Here is a 20,282-nt window from a genome sequence, read left to right on the forward strand (position 1 = left end):
AGTCTCTGCTAGTGGGCTCGGCCAGAATAGTTATACCCGTTAAGGCTCTTGGCTCCAGGGCTGCCGGGGGGGAGGAGGACACAAGTGGGGCAATTTGCCCCAGGCCCCGGGCCTCACAGGGGCCCCCCAAGGATATAGTATTCTATAGTATTACAACTTTTTTATGGAAGGGGCCTCTGAAATTGCTTTGCCCCAGGCCCCCTGAATCCTCTGGGTGGCCCTGGTTGGCTCCAAGTACTTCACTCATTTAGGACTTAGGGCTGCTCACATTCATGTCAATGGGAGTTTTGCCATTGACTTCAGCATGTGCAGGATCAGGCCCTCATTGGCCAATTGACTTGTATATAACTAACTCAGACTTGCACTGGTTTAGCTGAGCCAAAAACACATGACTTGTGCGTTTTGGTAAATGTGAAAAGTTAGCAGTCTGACTTACACACTCATATCATCTTGGGAAATGAAGTGAATTTCTGGGCTATCATGGCGTGTTAAATTTATACCGAACTAAACAAACATTATCTCATTCTGAAGGGCAATAACCTTAAGACAAATATAGGCTTTTCTGTGCCAAGTGACTAATGGTACAAATGGAAATTTTAAATGTAATCCCTTAAGAGATCCTTTAGGGAGACATATTTGGAATGCCAAAACTAATGGGTTTGTATTGCTGTTCACTTATTCATGAAATAGGAAATATCACACTACTGAAATAAAAATTACATGAGTAATTGTTTCTTCTTTTGGACACAAATAAAATGATTCAGCTAAAATCTATGCAATAATTTTACATTTAGGGAATATTTACATTAGAAAGGAAATCTTGGATTTAAAATGGCTAGATAATTTAATGTGCTTTGAAGGGAACATTAAAAAGGCAAATTCTTGGTGTGAAAGTTTTCCATGTCTGACAATAAAAGCTCTGAGTCCAGCTAGAAATCCTGAACGTTTCAAATAGCACATTAGTCCCTTCAGGAACTTTGTCTTTGAATATGGCAGTTCCTCGGAGGACATTTTTTATCCCAGGATGAGATTATACATTACAACTGGGGATTCATGGGATTTTACTATTAAAAAATGACTGGGGATAAAATTTTCAAAGGTGCCTACATGACTTATGCACATTTAGTCCAAAAGAGAGTTAGGCACTTTAGAGCTGAAAGTCAATGGGACTTAGGTTCCCAAGTGCCTAAGTCCCTTTTGAAAATGAGATTCAAACACTCTTAAGTAACTTGGGTACTTTTGAAAATGTTACTCGTCAACTCAGATCTTTGGAGCTACTGTGAATTTTGTCTAAAAAGGCATGGAACACTGCACTTTATAAATGTAGCCTAATGTATGCATTTGTCATTCAAATATTTGTACAGCACAGTTAGAAAGCATGAAAGTGCCTCACCTTGGCTCTAGGCACTTGTAATCAAAATAAGCATATCAATCAGTTACTTTTCTTGTACAGAGCTCAAGTATACTGGCTGCAGTAGCTTTTATGGCCACTGCATCTTCCCTATTGTGGATTGGTGAGGCTTGGTCAGTGAATCCACGTTGTTGTGGATCTAGAGTTCTTACTCTTGTCCCATCCCTGCCGTGCCTGGACTCCTCTCCTCTGTAGACTGCCGTGGAATGGTGCTCCATGCTGTGTAGGGGTAGAAAGACCATGTGCGTAGCCCCCTCCCCCATGCAGCAAGGCCGTACCAGTTCCACTGCATTCCGTGCCTTTTCCATGGCCTTTGAATTGGGCGGGAGGGTTTGGCTCTTAGTGATTTCGCTTGATCAAAGGGCCATCATTTTTTCCTATCTTCCTTCCACATGAAAACAATTCTCCTCCCCCCCCCACACACACACCTAAGAGGTACAGTGCCATTCTAGCAAAACTCATCATAGGGCAAGCCCTGCATTAACTACTGTAATCACAGGGAAAGCTGTGAAGTCAAAAAGCAGCAGAGCTTCTTCTCCCCCTACTGTGTGTGGGTGGAGGGGAGGGTCATTTCCCAGAGGCTCTCTTTTCAGCAACTGGCCACTCTAGCACCACTGCTGGGTCCCTCATCTCTGCGTGTTTGAGTGGGAGTACTCTCACTCTCTCTGAGCCAAGGCACAGCTCACACAATATCAATTGTTCCTGTTCACACACTCAAAATCAAGAGCAAATGTTATGTATTAGGTTTTTTTTCTACATCTGCCTGGGCTCAGAACCCAACCCAGAAGCTTGAGGTTAGCCAGAGAATAGACTAAATGTCCTAGAGTTTGTTCAGATTCAGCTTATTTTTCCAGACTCCCTCCTCCCCAGTTCAGAAAGGTTTGGAAATTGGAAACCAATCTGGGACTCTCCCTGGTAAAACGTTATAATTTTTTCCAGCAGACAGTCCCACGCTATGGCCCCAATCCTGCAAACATGCCCGTTCTGAGCTTTAAGCAGGCAAGCAGTCCCACTGCTCATGCCTATAGCTGTTTGCAGGATTACTGCCTGTATATCAGTTTGACCCCATCTATTTCTGTGGTGACATGGATCACAGGATGATTGGCCCTAAGGGCAGATGGGGCCAGCCATGCCATAAATAATTGGCTGCTTCCCATCCTCTTTCTTGGGTATCTTTGAGAGTTTTTCTGGTTCTCGTATAAATCACTGGGGCCCCAAGCCAGTTCCTTTGAAGTACCCAGCCTTCTGCAGACCCTGGCTCAGGGCCTTCCACAGGAACCTATCCACTGCTTATGGATGCACACCACAGACTGATCTCTCTCTTCTCAGCCCTTTTATAATGTCTGAGTGTCTATTAATCTATCATCTTAGTCCTGTCCCCTCAAGCTCAGAAGATGCTAATTAATTATGACACAGGTGTGGCTGGCCCCATCTCCCATTAAAGCGGCTAGTCACCCTGTGTTACGTGGCCCACTCTACATGGTCTCCTTCAAGGATATGCTATTCAGAGCCGCACACACCAGTTGTTATTATCATTATATAACAACTGATGTATGCGTGTATATATATAAATTTTATGGTACATAAAAATTTCTGCCAAACAGGTTCAGCCATTTACAAGAATGAGGCTAGGGAAAAATACGTTTTGCCGGTATCTGGTGACCTATTCTTTAAAAAGCTCTAGCACCCCTATACCTTGGAGCAGGGACTTAAATTTGTCAGAGGGTGACCACTGTTTCAAGAATGAGCCTTCTGCCATCCCTGTGAAAATCTGCCCAAATCTGGCCAAGTTATAAGCCTTTGAAAAATCAATTTCTACATGCTCAGTAGAAACGACTTAGTTTTTAGCAACTAAATTCCCAATATTCCATCCATACTGGGCATGCTCCAGATAGGGACTGAGCAGGACTTTCCCTGAAATTGCAGCTCTTGGCTGTTGTAGGCGGTGCCAAGCCCAGGCACCTGAACTGAGAGCAGGGCAACTGTCTCTCCTTTGAATGACCCCTCTGCTGGGCCAGGCAATGTGGAAGAAGAAGGTGGTTGATTCAAATTCAGAAATGGTAAGAGTCAGACCTGAGTGGAGGGGGTAGGGGAAGTAGATTAGGATAAGGAACCTAATGGGAAGAGACTGGGAGTGGAAGCTGGAAGTGGTCCTGGGAGAAGAGGGAAACTGGGTCTGGGAGTTTGGGGGGAAGATGGAAACTGGCTAGCAAGGAGACTGGGACTGTGAACAAACAGGAGGGCAGGAGGAGGAAAGACAGATTTGACGACGAGATGGGTTTGCAAGAGGAGAACTGGGACTAGCTAGACAAAGAGACTGACGAACATTGGTAGATGACTAGAAACCAGGGCTGGGGAGAGAAACAGATTAGATGAGGAGCCAGGAAGGTCCTGCAGAAAAAAATAATATATGATCACATAATTGAAGACTGCATCATAATACATACACACAATAGGGTTGAATTAAGGTTGCCCAGGCATCTGTAATTCTGGTATTTCCTAGCTTTAGAGTGCTTGATTTTGTAAGCATAATTAATATTATTTTAATATGGCTTGTGTTCTAGATATGTGTGTTTGATGTATATATGTACACAATTATATGTTTACCATATTTGTAATGTGTAAGATGCATTTGGGGCCCAATTCTCTGTTTATAATTAAGGCTACGTTTTAGTCACAGGTATTTTTAGTAAAAGTCATGGACAGGTCACGGGCAGTAAACAAAAATTCACGGTCCGTCACATGTCCATGACTTGTACTGTACCCTTGAGTAAATCTGGGGAGTGCCGCAGATGCCAGTGGCGGGGCTGCAGGTGGTGGCCCGGGGGGCACCGCAGGTGCTGAGGGGAGGGGGAGTTGGCGAGGCTGGCAGGCTCCCTACCCAGCTTCTCAGAAGCAGCGACATGTCCCTCTCTAAGCTCCTAGCTCCACGCACTGCCAGCTCCACAGCTCCCATTGGCTGGGAAACACTGCCAATGGAAGCTGCGAGGGCTGTGCCTGTGGGCAGAGGCGGAGCTAGGAGCTGAGGGAGGGACATGTTGCTCCTTCTGGGGAGCCCCCCAAGGTAAGCATGGCCCAGAGCTCTCACCCCCTCCCGCATCCTAGCTCCCCCTCCCCCCGCGCTGCTGTTTGGATGGAGGGAGTGGCTCGAGACTGCCCCAGCAACAGCCAGTATGACTGGCCCAGAGGCTGCCTGAGCAGCCCCAAATCTAGCTGCACCGGCTGCTGCAGAAATCACAGAGGTGACAGAAAGTCACAGAGTCCGTGACTTCCGTGATCGCCATAACACAAACACAACCTTATTTATAATCCATCTGAAAATATCTGTATGTTTGAAAGACATGTATGTCTTCTTATGAAAAAAGCTTAAATATTAAATATATTAATTATCATTTTAAATATTTTAATTATAATTTTAAGATTTGTTTTTTCAAGTCAATATATTTAGTACTAAAAATGAAAGGAAAAGATATTGAAAATATGAGGAAAAATCAAAACTGTTTTAAACTATAGCTATATCTTTCAATATTTTGTATGTCACCATGCAAAATCTCTATAGAGATGTGTGAGCTCCCACTTGCTGATATTTGTGAGATGCTATCACAACTAATGGTTGCCGTTGGAGGTGTTATTGCAGCACACAGAGGCATATCCATGAGAGTTTTAATTTAGGCAGCATAGCTAAAAACAGCAGTGAAGCCACAGCATGCAGAGTCTTCCACGTGGGCTATACCAGCCCGCCTAAAATGCTGGATACATACTCAGCTTCCTAGGCCATACCAGGGTCTGTGCCACTGTGTCTCCACTGCTATTTTTAGCCATGGTAAATAAATTAAAGGTAATGCAGATGTGCATACCTGAGCTGCAATCACACCTGTCATTGCAGAGTAGACATAAACTAAGAAAGGTCTCTTTGAGCCTTCAGGAATGTTAGAAGGAGAGAGATGCCAGAATTTCTCACAGGAACTTCCAGACAATGTATACCTGCTGAACCACCCTTTAAAAAAAGCCAGCGCTCTCCTTTCTTTGCACCCAGCCAACTGCATGCCCTAGTGTGAAGGCAGTGAGGGAAGCACAGCCATAGCACCTAGGGCAGGGGTTATCTCTTCATATGACCCTTAGTCCTCCTTCATCTTGTGCTCATATACAAAGGCTGGCCAAAGACCCCTCCTGTGTCCTTGTACACCATCTGGCCAGAATCCAGCCCTAAATCATTTGAGACTATGAATTTTGATTTTGATAAAGAACAAGTATAAATTCATCTCAGTTCAAGCAACTTTGGATTCCTCCTCGAGTTGTAGCTCTGTGTTCCATTCATCAGTACATTTCCTGGACACATTGTCGGTCCTGGCGGAAAAAACACGTATATGTAAAATAAGTTACTCACATGGACATGTCCAGCGGCAGCCACAGGTTTCCTCAGTTTTAACAGCAGGGAGATTATTGGGACATGTAGGTTTTTGCGTCTTCACACAATTAATTCGGTGACTCTCCAGAACCGTCTGGCCACCTGGTAAGCATGTCACAAAGTGACAACTATCCAGTAATGTCCATTTGTCACCGGGCTATACAAGAAGACGTGCTGATATTAAAATAGGGTTTGATGCAAGAAAAGAAAATTCAAACAACACTTGGAGGCCTCCACATAGCAGCTACCAGACTGTGTTCCATAACCTAAAACTAGCAAGTAAAGTGACACTGCCAGCAGTGCTGTTCAAAATAGCCTTGGATAATTAAACAATAGAATGCAATGTATTAGGGAGTTCACGGGCATGAGAAAGTTAATACAGAAACATTGCAAGAAATAGATTCTGAAATTCCATGCAAAGGATAATAGTCTATAATGGGGGATGCTCTGCTGGAAGAGCATGAAATATCTGGTACTTTTGTCTATTGTTAGCAGAGCAGCCCTGCAGCACACATGGACAACACAGTCAATAAAGAATTTCCCAGTGCTTTTCTTTAAATACCAATGCCTTTGGTTTTCATGAGTGTAAAATTATTTTGGAAAGTATTCTGAACACAGATGCTCATAGCACAGCAGGAATTAATGAGAGTTGTGTCAAGCTAGTAAAACAAAAGCCCCTTTTCTGAAGGCTTGGAATCGCTGGCTTATTTTACCTACAGTCCTGAACCCTTAAAAATTCCACCCATCCTGAAGGGGATTTGCTACCCTGCAGGGTGAATGTTATTAGATAACCACTGTGTTCATGTAAAATAAAAAAAGATACTCTCTTCCTGCAGGACAGTTGGAATTTTAAGGCTCCATGGCAATACCCTCTTAACCTCTGAGTAAGTGGTGCAATCACAACCTGTGTTCAATCCTCCACTGAGCACTCCAGCTCCAATCCTGCAAAGCATTTAAGCACATGAGTAGTTCTGTTGACCTGAACGCCAAATCATTCAGCATCTTGCAGGAATGAGCCCTAAATTCCCAGAAATATCATCCCCAAAATGCATGCTTCCAACACTCAACACCCCTAACTGATTGTCCTTCAGTGGGTGAGAGAATATCTTTTATTGGACCAACTTCCAATAATAGATATTATTTCACCCACCTTGTCTCTCCAATATCTTGGAACCAACATGGTTACCACAACACTGCATACAATCCTTCAATGTCAGTCCTAGAAGTTCTACTAGGAATAAAGACAGTGGTGCTAAGAGCTGGATGACAGCACCCCAGATTCATAAGGATAAAGAACATGGGGAAGAAAGGATGGTGACTATCTAGATAGGCTACCTTAAGGCTTCTCCATTTCTGCTCTTCTCTAGTCTTCATGAGAGTGAATAGCAAGGTGACAAAATATCTGGGTTAGACACAGCATAATTCATGCTCTATTCTTGGCACTAGTGCGCAAACCAGGAATAATGCTTTAAAAGTATTTTTCTACAGCTCTGAGCTATGGGATACCATTAGTTCTAAAAGAGAACTGCCAGATTTGCAGTCATAAATATTGGTAGTACATATTAAATATGAGTGCATTTCCCTAGGCATGCTTTGTAGGTCTTAGGATTTTGAAAAGATTTCATTATAGCAAACGTCTCTTAAAAGTTGTCTAAGATTTTTCAGGCTTGAGAGCCTAGGGGAAGCTATAAAATAAATAAAAGTAATGTGAGGAGTTTTAAATATGGAAAAAATATTTAGGTAGTAAGATATGACATGTTTTTTAATTATACTCTCCTCTCTCTCTCTCTCTCAATCCACTGGAAGTAAAGCAACTGGAAGGGTACATAGACAGCTGTGCACATCTGGCAAAAAAGGCTTTTTGGTTTTCATATTTCTTTAATTATTTTTATTTAACCCATTTACAGGAAACCTATCACAAAGCATCTAAGAGCTGTACAATAAAACCAAAGCACAACACATTAAAAAATTCAATTAAAAGAACTGTCCAGACACAGCCAAAGAATCTGGCACAGTGGGAAACCCAGTGACCCTCAAAGCAACAAACAGCGGCTAATTCCCAACTGATGTGGAAATGTTGGAGGGGGAAAATGGGATAGAAAGCATGTGCGTGCACACACACAAAACACATATACCAATAGCAGAGGCTCCAGAATGGTCAAGGATAAATCATCTGGAATAGATGTGATTCCCAGAATGCCAGAGGACGACCCAGGCAAACTTCCTCTCAGAGGGAGCTCCATATCTATTTATTTAGATTTATACACTCATCCTATAACTGAGGACCCTCAGCTCAGAAGGCCTGGCACCTTCACTGAACTCATGAACAGATAGCTTATTAATTATTATTATTATTATTATTAGGGTTTTATCATCAAGGGTTGATCTACACTAGAAAAGTTCTCCTGACATAACTGTATCGGTTAGGAGAGTGATATCTTACCATTATAGCTATATCTACTCTGGATACATATTGGTTTAAAGGTGTCTTATAATGGCTTAGGTTTCAGAGTTGTAGCTGTGTTCATCTGTATCAGCAAAAACAACGAGGAGTCCTTGTGGCACCTTAGAGACTAACAAATTTTAATGCACCTCCTGCAGCAACCCACTTAGCACCTTGTAGATCAGGCATAAGGTCCCATCCTATCAGAATTTAGGAAGGGATCCTAAATCTGCATTGATAAGGGCTTGATCCTGCAGGGATGTGGATGAGCATTGCGAGAGGGCAGTCCCGTGCTAGAGATGGAGCTGCAGAAGATGCTGCTTTTGTTATTCATGAGCCAATAAGATGAAAGAAGAGAGATGGGAGCAGGTGCTGTAGACTGGTGGTTGAACAACAACTCTATGCCCAAAACACATCAGAAGGCATTGAGAAGTTAACTATGAGGGATAGTATTTTATTAGCACTGCCCAGGGGGTTGCTTTCAGCCTCTGGTGCCCCACACCACTATTAGGTTTTTAATGGCAAGTCTGACTCAGCTTCCCCTTTGTTTGGCCAATCACCATTTAGCCCCATGTCTTTATTTTCTCATTATTACTCCAGACAGAATATTAAGTCTCCTCCCCCCTCTCCCAGCATGTTCCTCCTCAGCGTGTAAAAATCTCTTGAGTCAGGAGGCAAGTAACCCTCGTGAAGAGTCAACAGTCTCAGGCCTCTTTGCTCCACAGGCCTTAATAACCCCTTTGCTGAGAATGACAGGTGTTCCCAGTCCCACCCACTCCTCTGGGTTGCAATCCAGGGATCCTATATGAAGAAATTGGAACCAAGTCCTTACTGCTTCCTTGGACTGCTTCTTACCACACCTCCCTAGTTGACTGTTTCCAAGACTCACACTCTGATCCTCGTCTTCTGGAGGTCCATTTACCCAGGCAGCTTCCCACTAGTCCACTACTAAACAACTCTGCACTCAGTGGTTCCTCAGTCTTTCTGACAGCTGACCTTCCATTCTGGCCTGCAGCCTTTTCATTTCCCTAGCTGTTGCAGGGCCACCAATCAGCCCCACCTGAGGAGGTAACTAGTCTCCCTGTTAATGTTTTAGTGTCTGGAACAACTTGGGGTCTGTATGTTCTATGACAAGCACCTATGGACACATTTCTGAGGCAGTGTTTGGCTCCTATAACTACCTCTGCTCTCAGTGTCTTCTAAAAGCCACTATTCCTGGCTGGTAGTAGGAATAACAGAAGATCCTTAAAAAGGCCACCACTCCAATCAGGGCCAGCTCTAGGTCTTTTGCCACCCCCAAACAAAACATTTTTGGCTGCCCCTCTACTCCAGCCCTGGGGTCTCACCCACCCCCACCAGTGCCCTCCCCCACCCGCACCCCGTGCTGCCCCAGCCCTGGTCTCTCTCTTCCCCCCACCCCACCCTACCCACAGTTCCTGGCACCCCAGCACTGGGCTCCCCACCACCAGTGCTGACTCCGCCCACTCCTCCATCACCTCCAGCCGGTCCGGCGCTGGCAGGGTCGGGATAAGCAGTGGGGCTCTCGGGCCGCGCCTCAGCCCAGGGTCCCTCCAGCCGGGGCTTCCGCCTCCAGGACTGGATGAGACCCAGGAGGGCAGAGCTGGGGGGATCGCCCCAGCAGGGAGCTGAGGAGCCGGGGCAGGGCAGCCCCAGAGAGCGGGACGCAGGCCCCGCACAGCAGCGCCCTGCCCTCTATGGCCCCACTGCTGCTGCTGCTTCTGGCCACCCTGTTGCAGCCCCTGGGTGTATCGGGCTGCTTCGCCCAGCCCCGGCTAGAGGGCGGCCGTCCTGTGGCACCTGCAGGCAACTCCGTGTATCCCACGGGGCTGCCCCCAGCCAGAGTGTCCCCTGCTGGGAGCCTGCCTGGCCCAGCTACAAGGTGCTGGCGCTGCTCCCCCGTGGCTGGTGGCATGAACTGCAGCGACCCCAGGGCGCTCCCGGCACAAGATGCGCTGCTGCTGCTGCCAGGGCCGGCTCTAGGCTTTTGCCGCCCGAAGCAAAAAAAAGATGGCCGGAATGCCACCCCTGAAAATGTGCCGCCCCAAGCACGTGCTTGGTTTGCTGGTGCCTAGAGCCGGCCCTGACTCTAATGCAGGGTACAATTTCAGCTAGGCCAGGCACCAGCCTTTCTTCTTGCAGGGCATGTGGAACCCATAATTTTTGCCTGCAATTTTTCACTAACAAAATGAATTATAGGTGTAAATCTAAGTATCTGAGCTTCTAACTGCATGATATGCATCTGCGGCTAGGTAGGGAGAGGTATAAATGTGGAGATTTTGAACATGGATACAAAAAATTCATGTGCAAATTACCCCGACAAATTGGAGGCTGCAAATTTGGCTCATCGTTTATATTAACAGGTTTGTATTTAGTTTTGTTTGGACTAGGAATAATGATGATTTTTTTTACCTTGAGCCAGCTAACCCCACTTAGCACCTAATGAACATGCAGTTTAACAATTTTGTTATGATGTTGACTTATGGGAGTCAATACTATGAGGCAGCATCAATTTTAAAACACACCTTTTTCTGAATCTAGACATATTCAAAAGAACTTATGCTCTGGCCACATCCTGTCTTTCTAAGGTTATGCCTACACTAGGAAAAAAAGTATATTTTAATACATTAACTAGCATAGACAAGGCAATTATAGTTTTAAAACATTAACTGATCAAGATGAACCCCAGGATGGAGCCTACAGTGCTTGTCTACACATAAAACACTATGGTTGCACAGCTGCACCACTGTAGCATTTCAGGGTAGACACTACCTATGCCGATATGAGGGGTTCTCCCATCAGCGTAGGCAGTCCACCTCCCTGAGTCCCTGTCTACACAGGGACTTAGATCAGCTTAATTATGTCACTCAAGGGTGCAGATTTTTCACGCACCTGAGCAATGCAATTATGCCAACCTAATTTTCTAGTGTAGACTGGGCCTTGGCCCCTACTAGATGATACATGGATTAGCAGAAGCCTCTCCACTCAAGCACTGAGGCTTTGTCGTCACTGCTTTAAAAAGTCCCTTTTACAGCAAAATAACAAATATGCACTAATTTCAGTGGAGACAGGGCACCTGTAGTGTTTACTACAAGGTAATTCAGCAAAGTCAGTGCTATATTTCCCCATCTGGCCCCCACTGTCTAGTTTAACTCATGACAAATCTAAATGGTCTTGTCTCCTGTATATTTTCACAGTGGGCTAAAAACCACACTTTTCTGTCAGGGAAGACGAGCCCTGAGTGCTAGCGCTTTGGCTCTGTGTGCACCTCCTTGAACACTGCTCAGCACACTACAGGATCGAGTGCCATCGGGGAGAAAAAAAATTGTGCAGCGCGCTCCCATTGTTCTACTTAGTAAACTAGTATTTGCATTCTCAGCAATCATTACTGAAGAACAATTCATATCGGGGGGTGCGGGCAGAGCACATACAGAGACATTCATGTTCCAGTGCAGACACTCTACAATATTTTACTTGAAAGGGAGATGGAGGATACAAAAAAATACACTTACTCTCCTTTTATTCCCATCCTCATCTATACATTCTCCAGTAGGCTCTGAAAGAGAAAGAGACATATATTTGGCTTACGTCTCAGCTGTCCAGGATCGTAGGTTGAATCCACTAAAATATCAATTCCATCTTTTAAAATGTAACTCAGACTAAGACATTTTCTTGTTTTATACCCTGTGAATTCGTCCCTGAGGACCGCATGCATCTGCCTAAAATGTTTGCCAGAAGCTGGGAATGAGCAACAGGGGATGGATCACTTAATGATTATCTGTTGTGTTCATTCCCTCAGAAGCACCTGGCACTGGCCACTGTCAAAAGACAGGATACTGGGCTAGATGGACCTTTGGTCTGACCCAGTATAGCTGTTCTTACATTATGTTCTTACAAGAGGAGATCACAGAATAGACAAAGCTGGTTACTAGTAGCATCATATCTCACATTGACACAGTATCTTTAATCCCAAAGCACTTTACAAACAATCTGCATGTATAGCAGTTACCAGTTAGGCTGCACTCCTGCAATGAGCACTGAATTGGCATAAAGGTCTGCCTATGTGGAATTCAACACAAAATCAGGGCCTTAGATTGTATGTTCCTTTGGGTAGGGTCCATGCTGGCTTCTCCACCTCATATAGTCTTGACCACACTCTCAGTGATTAACATGTGATAATATAGTATATGGTATATTTACCAAATAGAGACAAGTAAAGAGCATGGCCCCAATTCAGCAAAATACTTAACCATGCAACTAACTTTAAGCATGCAAGTAGTCGCACTGATTTCAATGAGAATACTCACATGCTTAAATTTAGGCATACTCTGCTCTGATTCTATGGTGATGGGCAGCAATATAAAATCCTAAAACAGATATTCTTAAAGTACCTTATTGAACTGGAGCCTCTACATGCATGTGTACAAACACACACAAACACGTAATGAAATAAGGGGAATATATTAATATAGGACTCATGGATTCCTAGATCACCAGGCCAGAAGGGAACACTGTGATCATCTAGTTTGACCTCCCATATAAAACAGGCCACTGGAATTCCCTGAATTGATTTATGTGAATTAATGGGGTACTGTGGCATAATGGTTTGGCTGGCATATGTTTGGGATGTCCCCATTCCTCATAAGTAGCAAACCTTTCATACCATACTACACTACTCCAGGATATATCATCTATATGTCTCATATTTTACAGGAGCAGTACTGTATTTTGCAAATATTTGAGAAAGCTTTTAAATCTTTTTGATCAGTATTGTTTATGGTATGCTTCCACCTTAATGCCAGGCTCTCTTAGTACAATTACTCCAGGAAGGGGTAACTTACTTACTTTAAGAGACTTCTAAAAAATGATACAAGATAACTTTCCTGTTCAGAACAATGACATACTTTTAAGGTCTAATATCTCAGTATCTACTGCTGATACAAGCAAGAGCCAAGTTGTTCAGACTTAGGTACCTGACTTTAGGCATCCAAGCTTGAGTCTTTAGTCCAAAAGCCTTGACCCAATGGAAGTGGGAGATACCAGCTATATAATAGCGTAAACCTCCTGTTTCCAGTCCTTATAGGTCATATAAGTTGCAATAAGAAAATGGTCACTGATTTCAGCTTCCTGTTTCCCATCCTGCGCCTTGAAGGGAAGCAATTTTGGGAAAGAAATCCCACATTTTATAGGGGCAGGGGGAGGAAATACGTCTTTGAAAGCTCATTGTTTAACAAGAAAATGGAAGCTACTTGAGAGATTTTAAAATGCCAGATGTCATCTCAGTGGAGATTGATTAAATCTCTATATGCCAGGTCCTGTCCCCTCCCCCAACACACCTGATTTACAGGTAGCAGTACTTTACTCTGCAAATAGTCCCATTAATTTCAATGGGACTTCTCATGTGGTAAAGTACTATTCAGCAAGGGCAAAGCTGGCAAATGTTTATACAGCACCTAGCATAACTGAGGCCTGGTCCATGACTGGGGCACTTATGTGCTACCACAATACAAATAAATACCAATAATAATATGGTCCTATATAGTGACTGACTTGGGGCAATAGTAGTAAAATATTGCCCAGAAATAAAACCAGTTCCTGAGAATGTGGCAAAATATACACAGATGAATTTACTATTTTTACACGGTGATGTTTTTTCTGGTCTTGTTCCTGGATAAAGTCCTTATTTGGTTTATTGCCCAGGTTTAATGATCTGAAATCGTTATGAATATATAGGCCTCAGTGCATAAACCTGCGCAGAAAAAATTATTTTCTGGGATCCTCATTCACAAAGGGCCTGATTCTGCCTCCTTTTTTAAGTTACATAATATCCCACTCTGCCATTTCTTCCATTGACATCTTTGGGATTACTGACACAGCTTGGCATTATTCTAGGTGAGTAAGGGTGGTGTAAATAGGCCCCACAATTATACACACTTGGATTTCTGCACAGAAGCCATAGGTACAGAAGTTCTGATCTTCGTAACTTTAGTATACAAACATGGCTAGCTGCATCAGTGCTCCCTGCTCCCTGCCAGCTTGCTAGAGGCAGAGCAGGAGATATCAGACCAGGTAGCCACCTCTTCCCCTTAGTAGGGGGACAGTCATTAATAGAGCCTGTTTACTCTTCCATGAAACTAAGGCCTGGTCTTCACTTAAAACTTAGGTTGACATAGCTATGGCATTCAGCGGTGTGAAAAATCCACACCCTAGAGCACCACAGCTATGCTGACCTAACACCCGGCATAGGGGCAGCAAGGTCAATTAAAAATGCTTCCATCAGCCTAGATATTGCTGCTTGGAGAAGTGGAGTTCCTACAAGGATGGAAAAATTCCTTCCATTGCTGTAGTCTGGTCTACACTGTGGTGTTCTAGTGGCATAACTATGGCACTGTACCTGTGCCGCTATAGTCCCCGTAGCATACACACACCCTCAGGAAACCCAGGTGCTTTGTTGATTGGTCTGTTTGAAGGCCAAGTAGAACATCTGCTGAAGTCTATTTTCCTCTAGAATGTACTATTATCTGTCTAGAAGAACAACAACACAGACCTGACTGTCCTCATGAAACCAATTTTTAAACAATCAAATGGGTTAAAAATGCAAAGAGTATGTGTATACACATGCACATATATACACATACACCCACATACATAGGCTGCCCTTACTATGCCAATTTTGTCTAATAATATTACTACTACCTAGCTTTATATATTGTTTTTTCATCCATGGATCTTGTAGCACTATTCACAGGAGGTCACTGTCATAATTCCCATTTTACAGAATGGTAAACAGAGTCGGAGGGAGGTTAGTGATTTCCCAATGTCACTCAAGTTGCCTCAGTATAATGTGAAGTTTTCCTATACTGAAAATACATATGGTGAAATCCTGGCCCCAGTGAAGTCAATTGCAAAACTCCCATTGACTTCAATGGGGCCATGATTTCACCCACAGAGAATAGTACAAGTACTCAGGTAATTTTGTCTACGGCAACTGGAAAATTTTCGAAGGTGACCAGTATATAAAGGCTTCACTTTGTCAGTCCCAGGAGCATAACACAGCAGTTCTTTAACATCTAAATGTATGTTATGGCAATGTACAACTATAGTTAAGGTCAGAAAGTGATACGAATGAAATCCAAATCTGGAACAATGGGGGAATTTAATTAGGCAGAATGAGTAAGTCAGATTTGACCCTTAGATCACAGCTAAGAATGCAAAAGGTTCGGAGGGATCTTCAATGGTCCCAAGTGATTAGAACTTTGGTTTTACATCTCACCCTAAAGCTGGCACCCCCACTAACAAACTTCCCCCTAATATCATGCTTGGGGTATTTTTCTTCAGTAGGGAACCAATGTCCCATGGAGAGTCATCAATGCCAACTACTACAGCTATGGCTTTCCTTGGTGGTCTTTCATCCAAGTAGCTATCCATCCTGTGTATTGATAAGATCCGCAGCCTAAAGGGACAGGGCTGAAGTTAAAAATGCTCTCTGAAAGCTGATGAAGTAGAATAGTAATTAGTACTATGCTGGAAACATTCGGAATCAGTCACCATACTAAGTGACTCTGGCTGTGCAAATGAGAACTCATGTAGAATGTCAATGAAACACCATCTGACTAGGTATCATTTGGCTGACATCTGGAAATGAGAAAATTGATGGGCTTTTGTCTGAAATTAACTAAAGATTAAGGTAATGAAAGGAGTAGGGAAATACTTCTGTATATTGTACAAAGTACATTGTCTTCATCATTTCTGGTGGTTGTTTTTCTGGCTCAAGTTAAAAAAACTACATGAAACTTACCCATGCACAGTTTATGGACAAATGCATCATCGAAGGTGACCATGTCGCGAAGGTCTTCAAATCGTCTTAGCTTAATCATCCTGTCAGTAGCAGATTGCCCAGCTAACGTCCTCAGCTGCTCTTCATCATATCTATCTCCAACGCCAATTGGGAACAAGGACACCCCTGTGAAATAGGAAGCAGGTTTTAAAAGTGTAATGGAAAAGAAGGGAGCCTCCTTGCTTTTGATTTCGTGTAGAATTCTAACAGTTAGTTTCAAGTATTATTCATATTATTCCCTCCCAATAGGCTGAAGGCAATTCAGCACATATATTACTATGTTCTAAATCACTGTAACAGTTATTATGAGACTTATGGTTACAATAACCACTGTAAGATCATGCAAGGGCAACATGAAGAAGCTGGAGACATTCAGAAAATTTTTTAAAGAACTAAAGCTTTGATCATTGGGGACATGCTGTTTTCTTTGTTTCAACTCATTTAATTAAAAATAATGACACTGAGCATTTAGATTGTGTTTTACATCAGTAGATTAAAAAGTAATTTGTAAAGGAGGGTGTTGTTATTTCCATTTTACAGGTGAGGAACCTCAGATACAGAGAGGTGAAGTGCCTATGGTCACACGAGTTATAAAGCCCCATACAGTATATATTGACACACTTACAGGACGTATAAGTTATGGCAGAATTTGAGCTACTGTTTCTTACTCTGTTTATGAGTCTTACAAGAACTGTCTCGATGTAAAGGGGTCTAAAATTATGACATTTAAATATTGCCACTGTAATCCAGTCGAATCCACAATGGTACTGAGAGAGTGAAAGGCTGTAAATGGAGTGAGGCCTATGTTTGCTAAGCTGTCAAATAACAGGTCTGTACTTGCAGTTCCCGAAAGTTTAGGGGCATCTGGATCTGGGGGTTTTGTTAAGACCCATCTCTACCAAATAGTAAACAATCACATTGAATCACCGCATTCATAACATCATGCCAATGTTTGGATTTCTTTACTCTCCATCCAAGCTTATTACTTAAATTAAGCAAATCGGTAAAAATAGTGGAAAAGTGATAAAATTTACTGTTGATGCTTGCAGAATATGCAGCAGAGTCCACTGGATCCTCTGATTTCTCTGATACAATGATCACTGCTATCTTTGATGCACTGGGTCTTCCTCCATGGGCTTCAGACATAGCATGCTGAACTGCAAAATGTACTGCTTCACCTAGAAGCAAATTAAAAGATATATGAAAGAAGCAATAAATCACTTTCAAAAAGGCTGTAAAAAAATAAAGCCTCAGTAGTGGATGATGGATAGGGGAAATGCTCTTTTCCAAAGCATTTTTAATGTCTCTCTTTTTACCATCCTATAAAGCCTCTGTCAGCTTTAGAATTCCACTGATACTACTAATACCTCCCTATATTGGAGGTTTTTCCTAGCTTCCCATAGTCTGAAATAATGGGTGTTTTACTGCCCATCCCCTGGCTTAACCACTGGTGTAAAGCCATGTCTTTTGCCTTGAGGATCACCTTGTCTGGGAGTATTACCATGCCATTGGTTGGGCAGAAGAAAGGAAAGAGGAGGTACCCAAAAGGAACATGTCTTTTATAACCCACCTATTTTTCCTTTCTGTGGAGAAACAGTGACATCCAGTGGACATCCGAAGAAGTGGGTCATCTGTTAGTCTATAAGGTGCCACAGATTCTTTGCTCTGATACTTGACATCCAGTGGACAATTACATACACCAAAACTATAATCACCAGGGTATACTGTACTGTATTTGTCACCTGCACAATTCCCAGAAAAGATCTAGTGTGTTCCTGGTTTGTTTAACTTTTGCTATAATTGCAAGGAAGTATATTTTGCCTGATTGCTATCTACAATTTCTCTGAAATCTGGAAGTTTCAGACTAATCTGGACTATAGCCAAACAAATGCTGCAAAAAAGGATTCATGGAATTCTGCTCAAATGAAAATCACAAATTGGCTTAGATAACATTCATTGTTTCTCTTATTCAATATCTATGAACATTCACTCAAGCAAAGTTTTGTTCAGAAAGAGAAAGTATTGCAAATACTTGTACTCAGATATATGTTTGCAGGGGGTATTCACTTTGGAAATGATCATATGCAGCTTTCTTGAAAGCTCTTTTGGGTTTGGGAGTAGAGTGACCAGAGAACAAGTGTGAAATATTGGGACGCTTTGATTTTCTAGTTGCTTATACAGTAACATGTCACTTAACATTGTAGTTATGTTCCTGAAAAATGTGACTTTAGACAAAACGATGTTAAGTGAATCCAATTTCCCTGAATTAATGTAAATTGGGGGGAAGGAGGGAGGGTTAGGTTCCAGGGATTTTTTTTTTTTTTGCCAGACAAAAGGCATCATATACATTTTAAACAATTTTAAGCAAGCAATTTAATACAGGTATAAGTTTTAAACAATTTTAAACAAGCAATTTAATATTACAATCATCATTGCTGGATGCTCTCACCTTACCCCACACAGGTACAGCCCACTGGCACTGCAGACAATGAGGCAGGCAAGGAAGCTAAAGGTGCCATAGGTTAGGAGAAGCACGTTGCGCAGCAGCAACGGAAGTTTCCCTTACTGTGCAAGCACCAAGGGCGGGGGACTCAACCTTAGGCTGGCCCACTCCACCCCTTCCCTCAAGCCCCCACCCTTAAACTGCCTCTTCTCTCCCCACACCTCCTCCCCCTTTACTCCGCACGCCGCATCCTCGCTCCTCCCCCCCCCACCGCCTCCTGCCCGCGGCAATCAGCTGGTTTGCGGGATTCAGGAGGCGGGGGAAGGGGGGAGGAGTGAGGACGCGGCGCGCAGGCTCCCCTCCCTCCCCTGCCTTCTGAATGCTGCAAACCAGCTGATTGCTGCAGGCAGGAGGCGGGGGGATCAGGGGGAAGGCGCTGATCCGTGGGGTCCACCAGCAGGCGGGAGGCAATGGGCAGGGGGGGGTAGGGCAGCTGATGGGGGGCTGCCAGCTGTGGACAAAGCAGGCAGCCAAACAATGTTATAGTGAAGCACTGAATAACTTTAAACGAGCACATTCTGTAATGGAGCAGGGACGTAAGTTCGAAACAATGTTAAGTGAGAGAACGTTAAGTGAGGAGTTACTGTATAAGGCAAAGCCCTTAATATCAGGATAGCTGGTTACCCTGTTTGGGAGTCACCAGTTTAGAGAGCAGAAATGATACCATGTGACTTATATAACATTTATACAAGGTGAATAGTGGGTTAAGAATAATCAATACTTGAAACTACAGTTGCGGGGAATAGTTTATGAGCAGTCCCCAAGGCAGAAAATATTTTTTCATAAGCATTCACTGAATAATTTTGAATAACAAACACGTTCATAAAATATGGGAAGCCTGGTCACATATAATCCACCAAGAGGACACCGGAACAGCTCTCATGCTTAAACTCTTTTGATTTAATGGCCCCTGCATCATGCCCCCCACAATTGTTTCATTAGCGGAGACAGAGCTCCTTTTCTCAAATTACTGAAAGCAAGGGCAGCCTCTAGGAAGCCCACTCAGCATATTGGTTATTGCTAGCCTGGCAGCAGCAGGTGAAGACTGTGCAGAGCTACAGAGTAGGAAATCATGCTTTCGACAAGTCTTTGGTCCTAAGAAGTACCAGGCTTCGTATATGTGCCTGGAGAGTTCTAAGATGTGAAGCTGAACTCTCCCACCTCTCATCTCCTAGCCCTGCTTCAGGAGGGTCTTCTCCCTCCCCCAATCAAGATGTCTTCCACCCACCTGATTCGCCAAGATCCCCTACTCCCTAGACAACTTACAGCCTTCCTACCCCCCTTATCTCAGCTACTGGCCCTCTTCTCCCATGTTACCAGCTATGTGTTATTCCTTCCCCACCAAGGCTTGGCACCCAACAAGAACTGCCTCTCCACATTGGTACATGGCCTGCCAGAAGATCTGAGACCCACCAGCGGAGGCAGGCAAATCCAGTCAGATTTACTGAAGTCTTGAGTTCCAAAGTGGCCATGCCTTAAAGCGACCAGAAACCTCCATCCTCCTGGCACAGCTACCTCCGCTGGCATTCTTCCGACCCTTGAAAACTGGCCAGTTCCCAAGTATGAGCCAGAGACCTGTGTGTATCTGAAGCACCAGCTTAACCACAATCTCTGCCATACATGCTTTTGCTTTTTAATAACTACCATAGGTAGGCCAGGAGG

General features: G+C 43.6%; 1 protein-coding gene across 2 annotated transcripts in view; it reads right to left on the bottom strand.

Annotated features, from left to right (window-relative positions):
- The window catches only part of VWF (von Willebrand factor), a 232,140-nt gene that overhangs the window by 78,244 nt on the left and 133,614 nt on the right, over positions 1 to 20,282 (bottom strand). For both annotated transcript variants that reach the window (XM_039539548.1, XM_039539538.1), the window contains 4 exons: positions 17,152 to 17,295; positions 16,079 to 16,243; positions 11,793 to 11,836; positions 5,799 to 5,976 (listed from right to left, as the gene is read on the bottom strand). In XM_039539548.1, the coding sequence (XP_039395482.1) occupies positions 5,799 to 5,976; positions 11,793 to 11,836; positions 16,079 to 16,243; positions 17,152 to 17,295 (531 nt within the window). The remainder of the gene's footprint in view (positions 1 to 5,798; positions 5,977 to 11,792; positions 11,837 to 16,078; positions 16,244 to 17,151; positions 17,296 to 20,282) is intronic.

Source organism: Mauremys reevesii, linkage group 1, assembly GCF_016161935.1.
Source record: "Mauremys reevesii isolate NIE-2019 linkage group 1, ASM1616193v1, whole genome shotgun sequence".
Lineage (NCBI taxonomy): Eukaryota > Metazoa > Chordata > Testudines > Geoemydidae > Mauremys > Mauremys reevesii.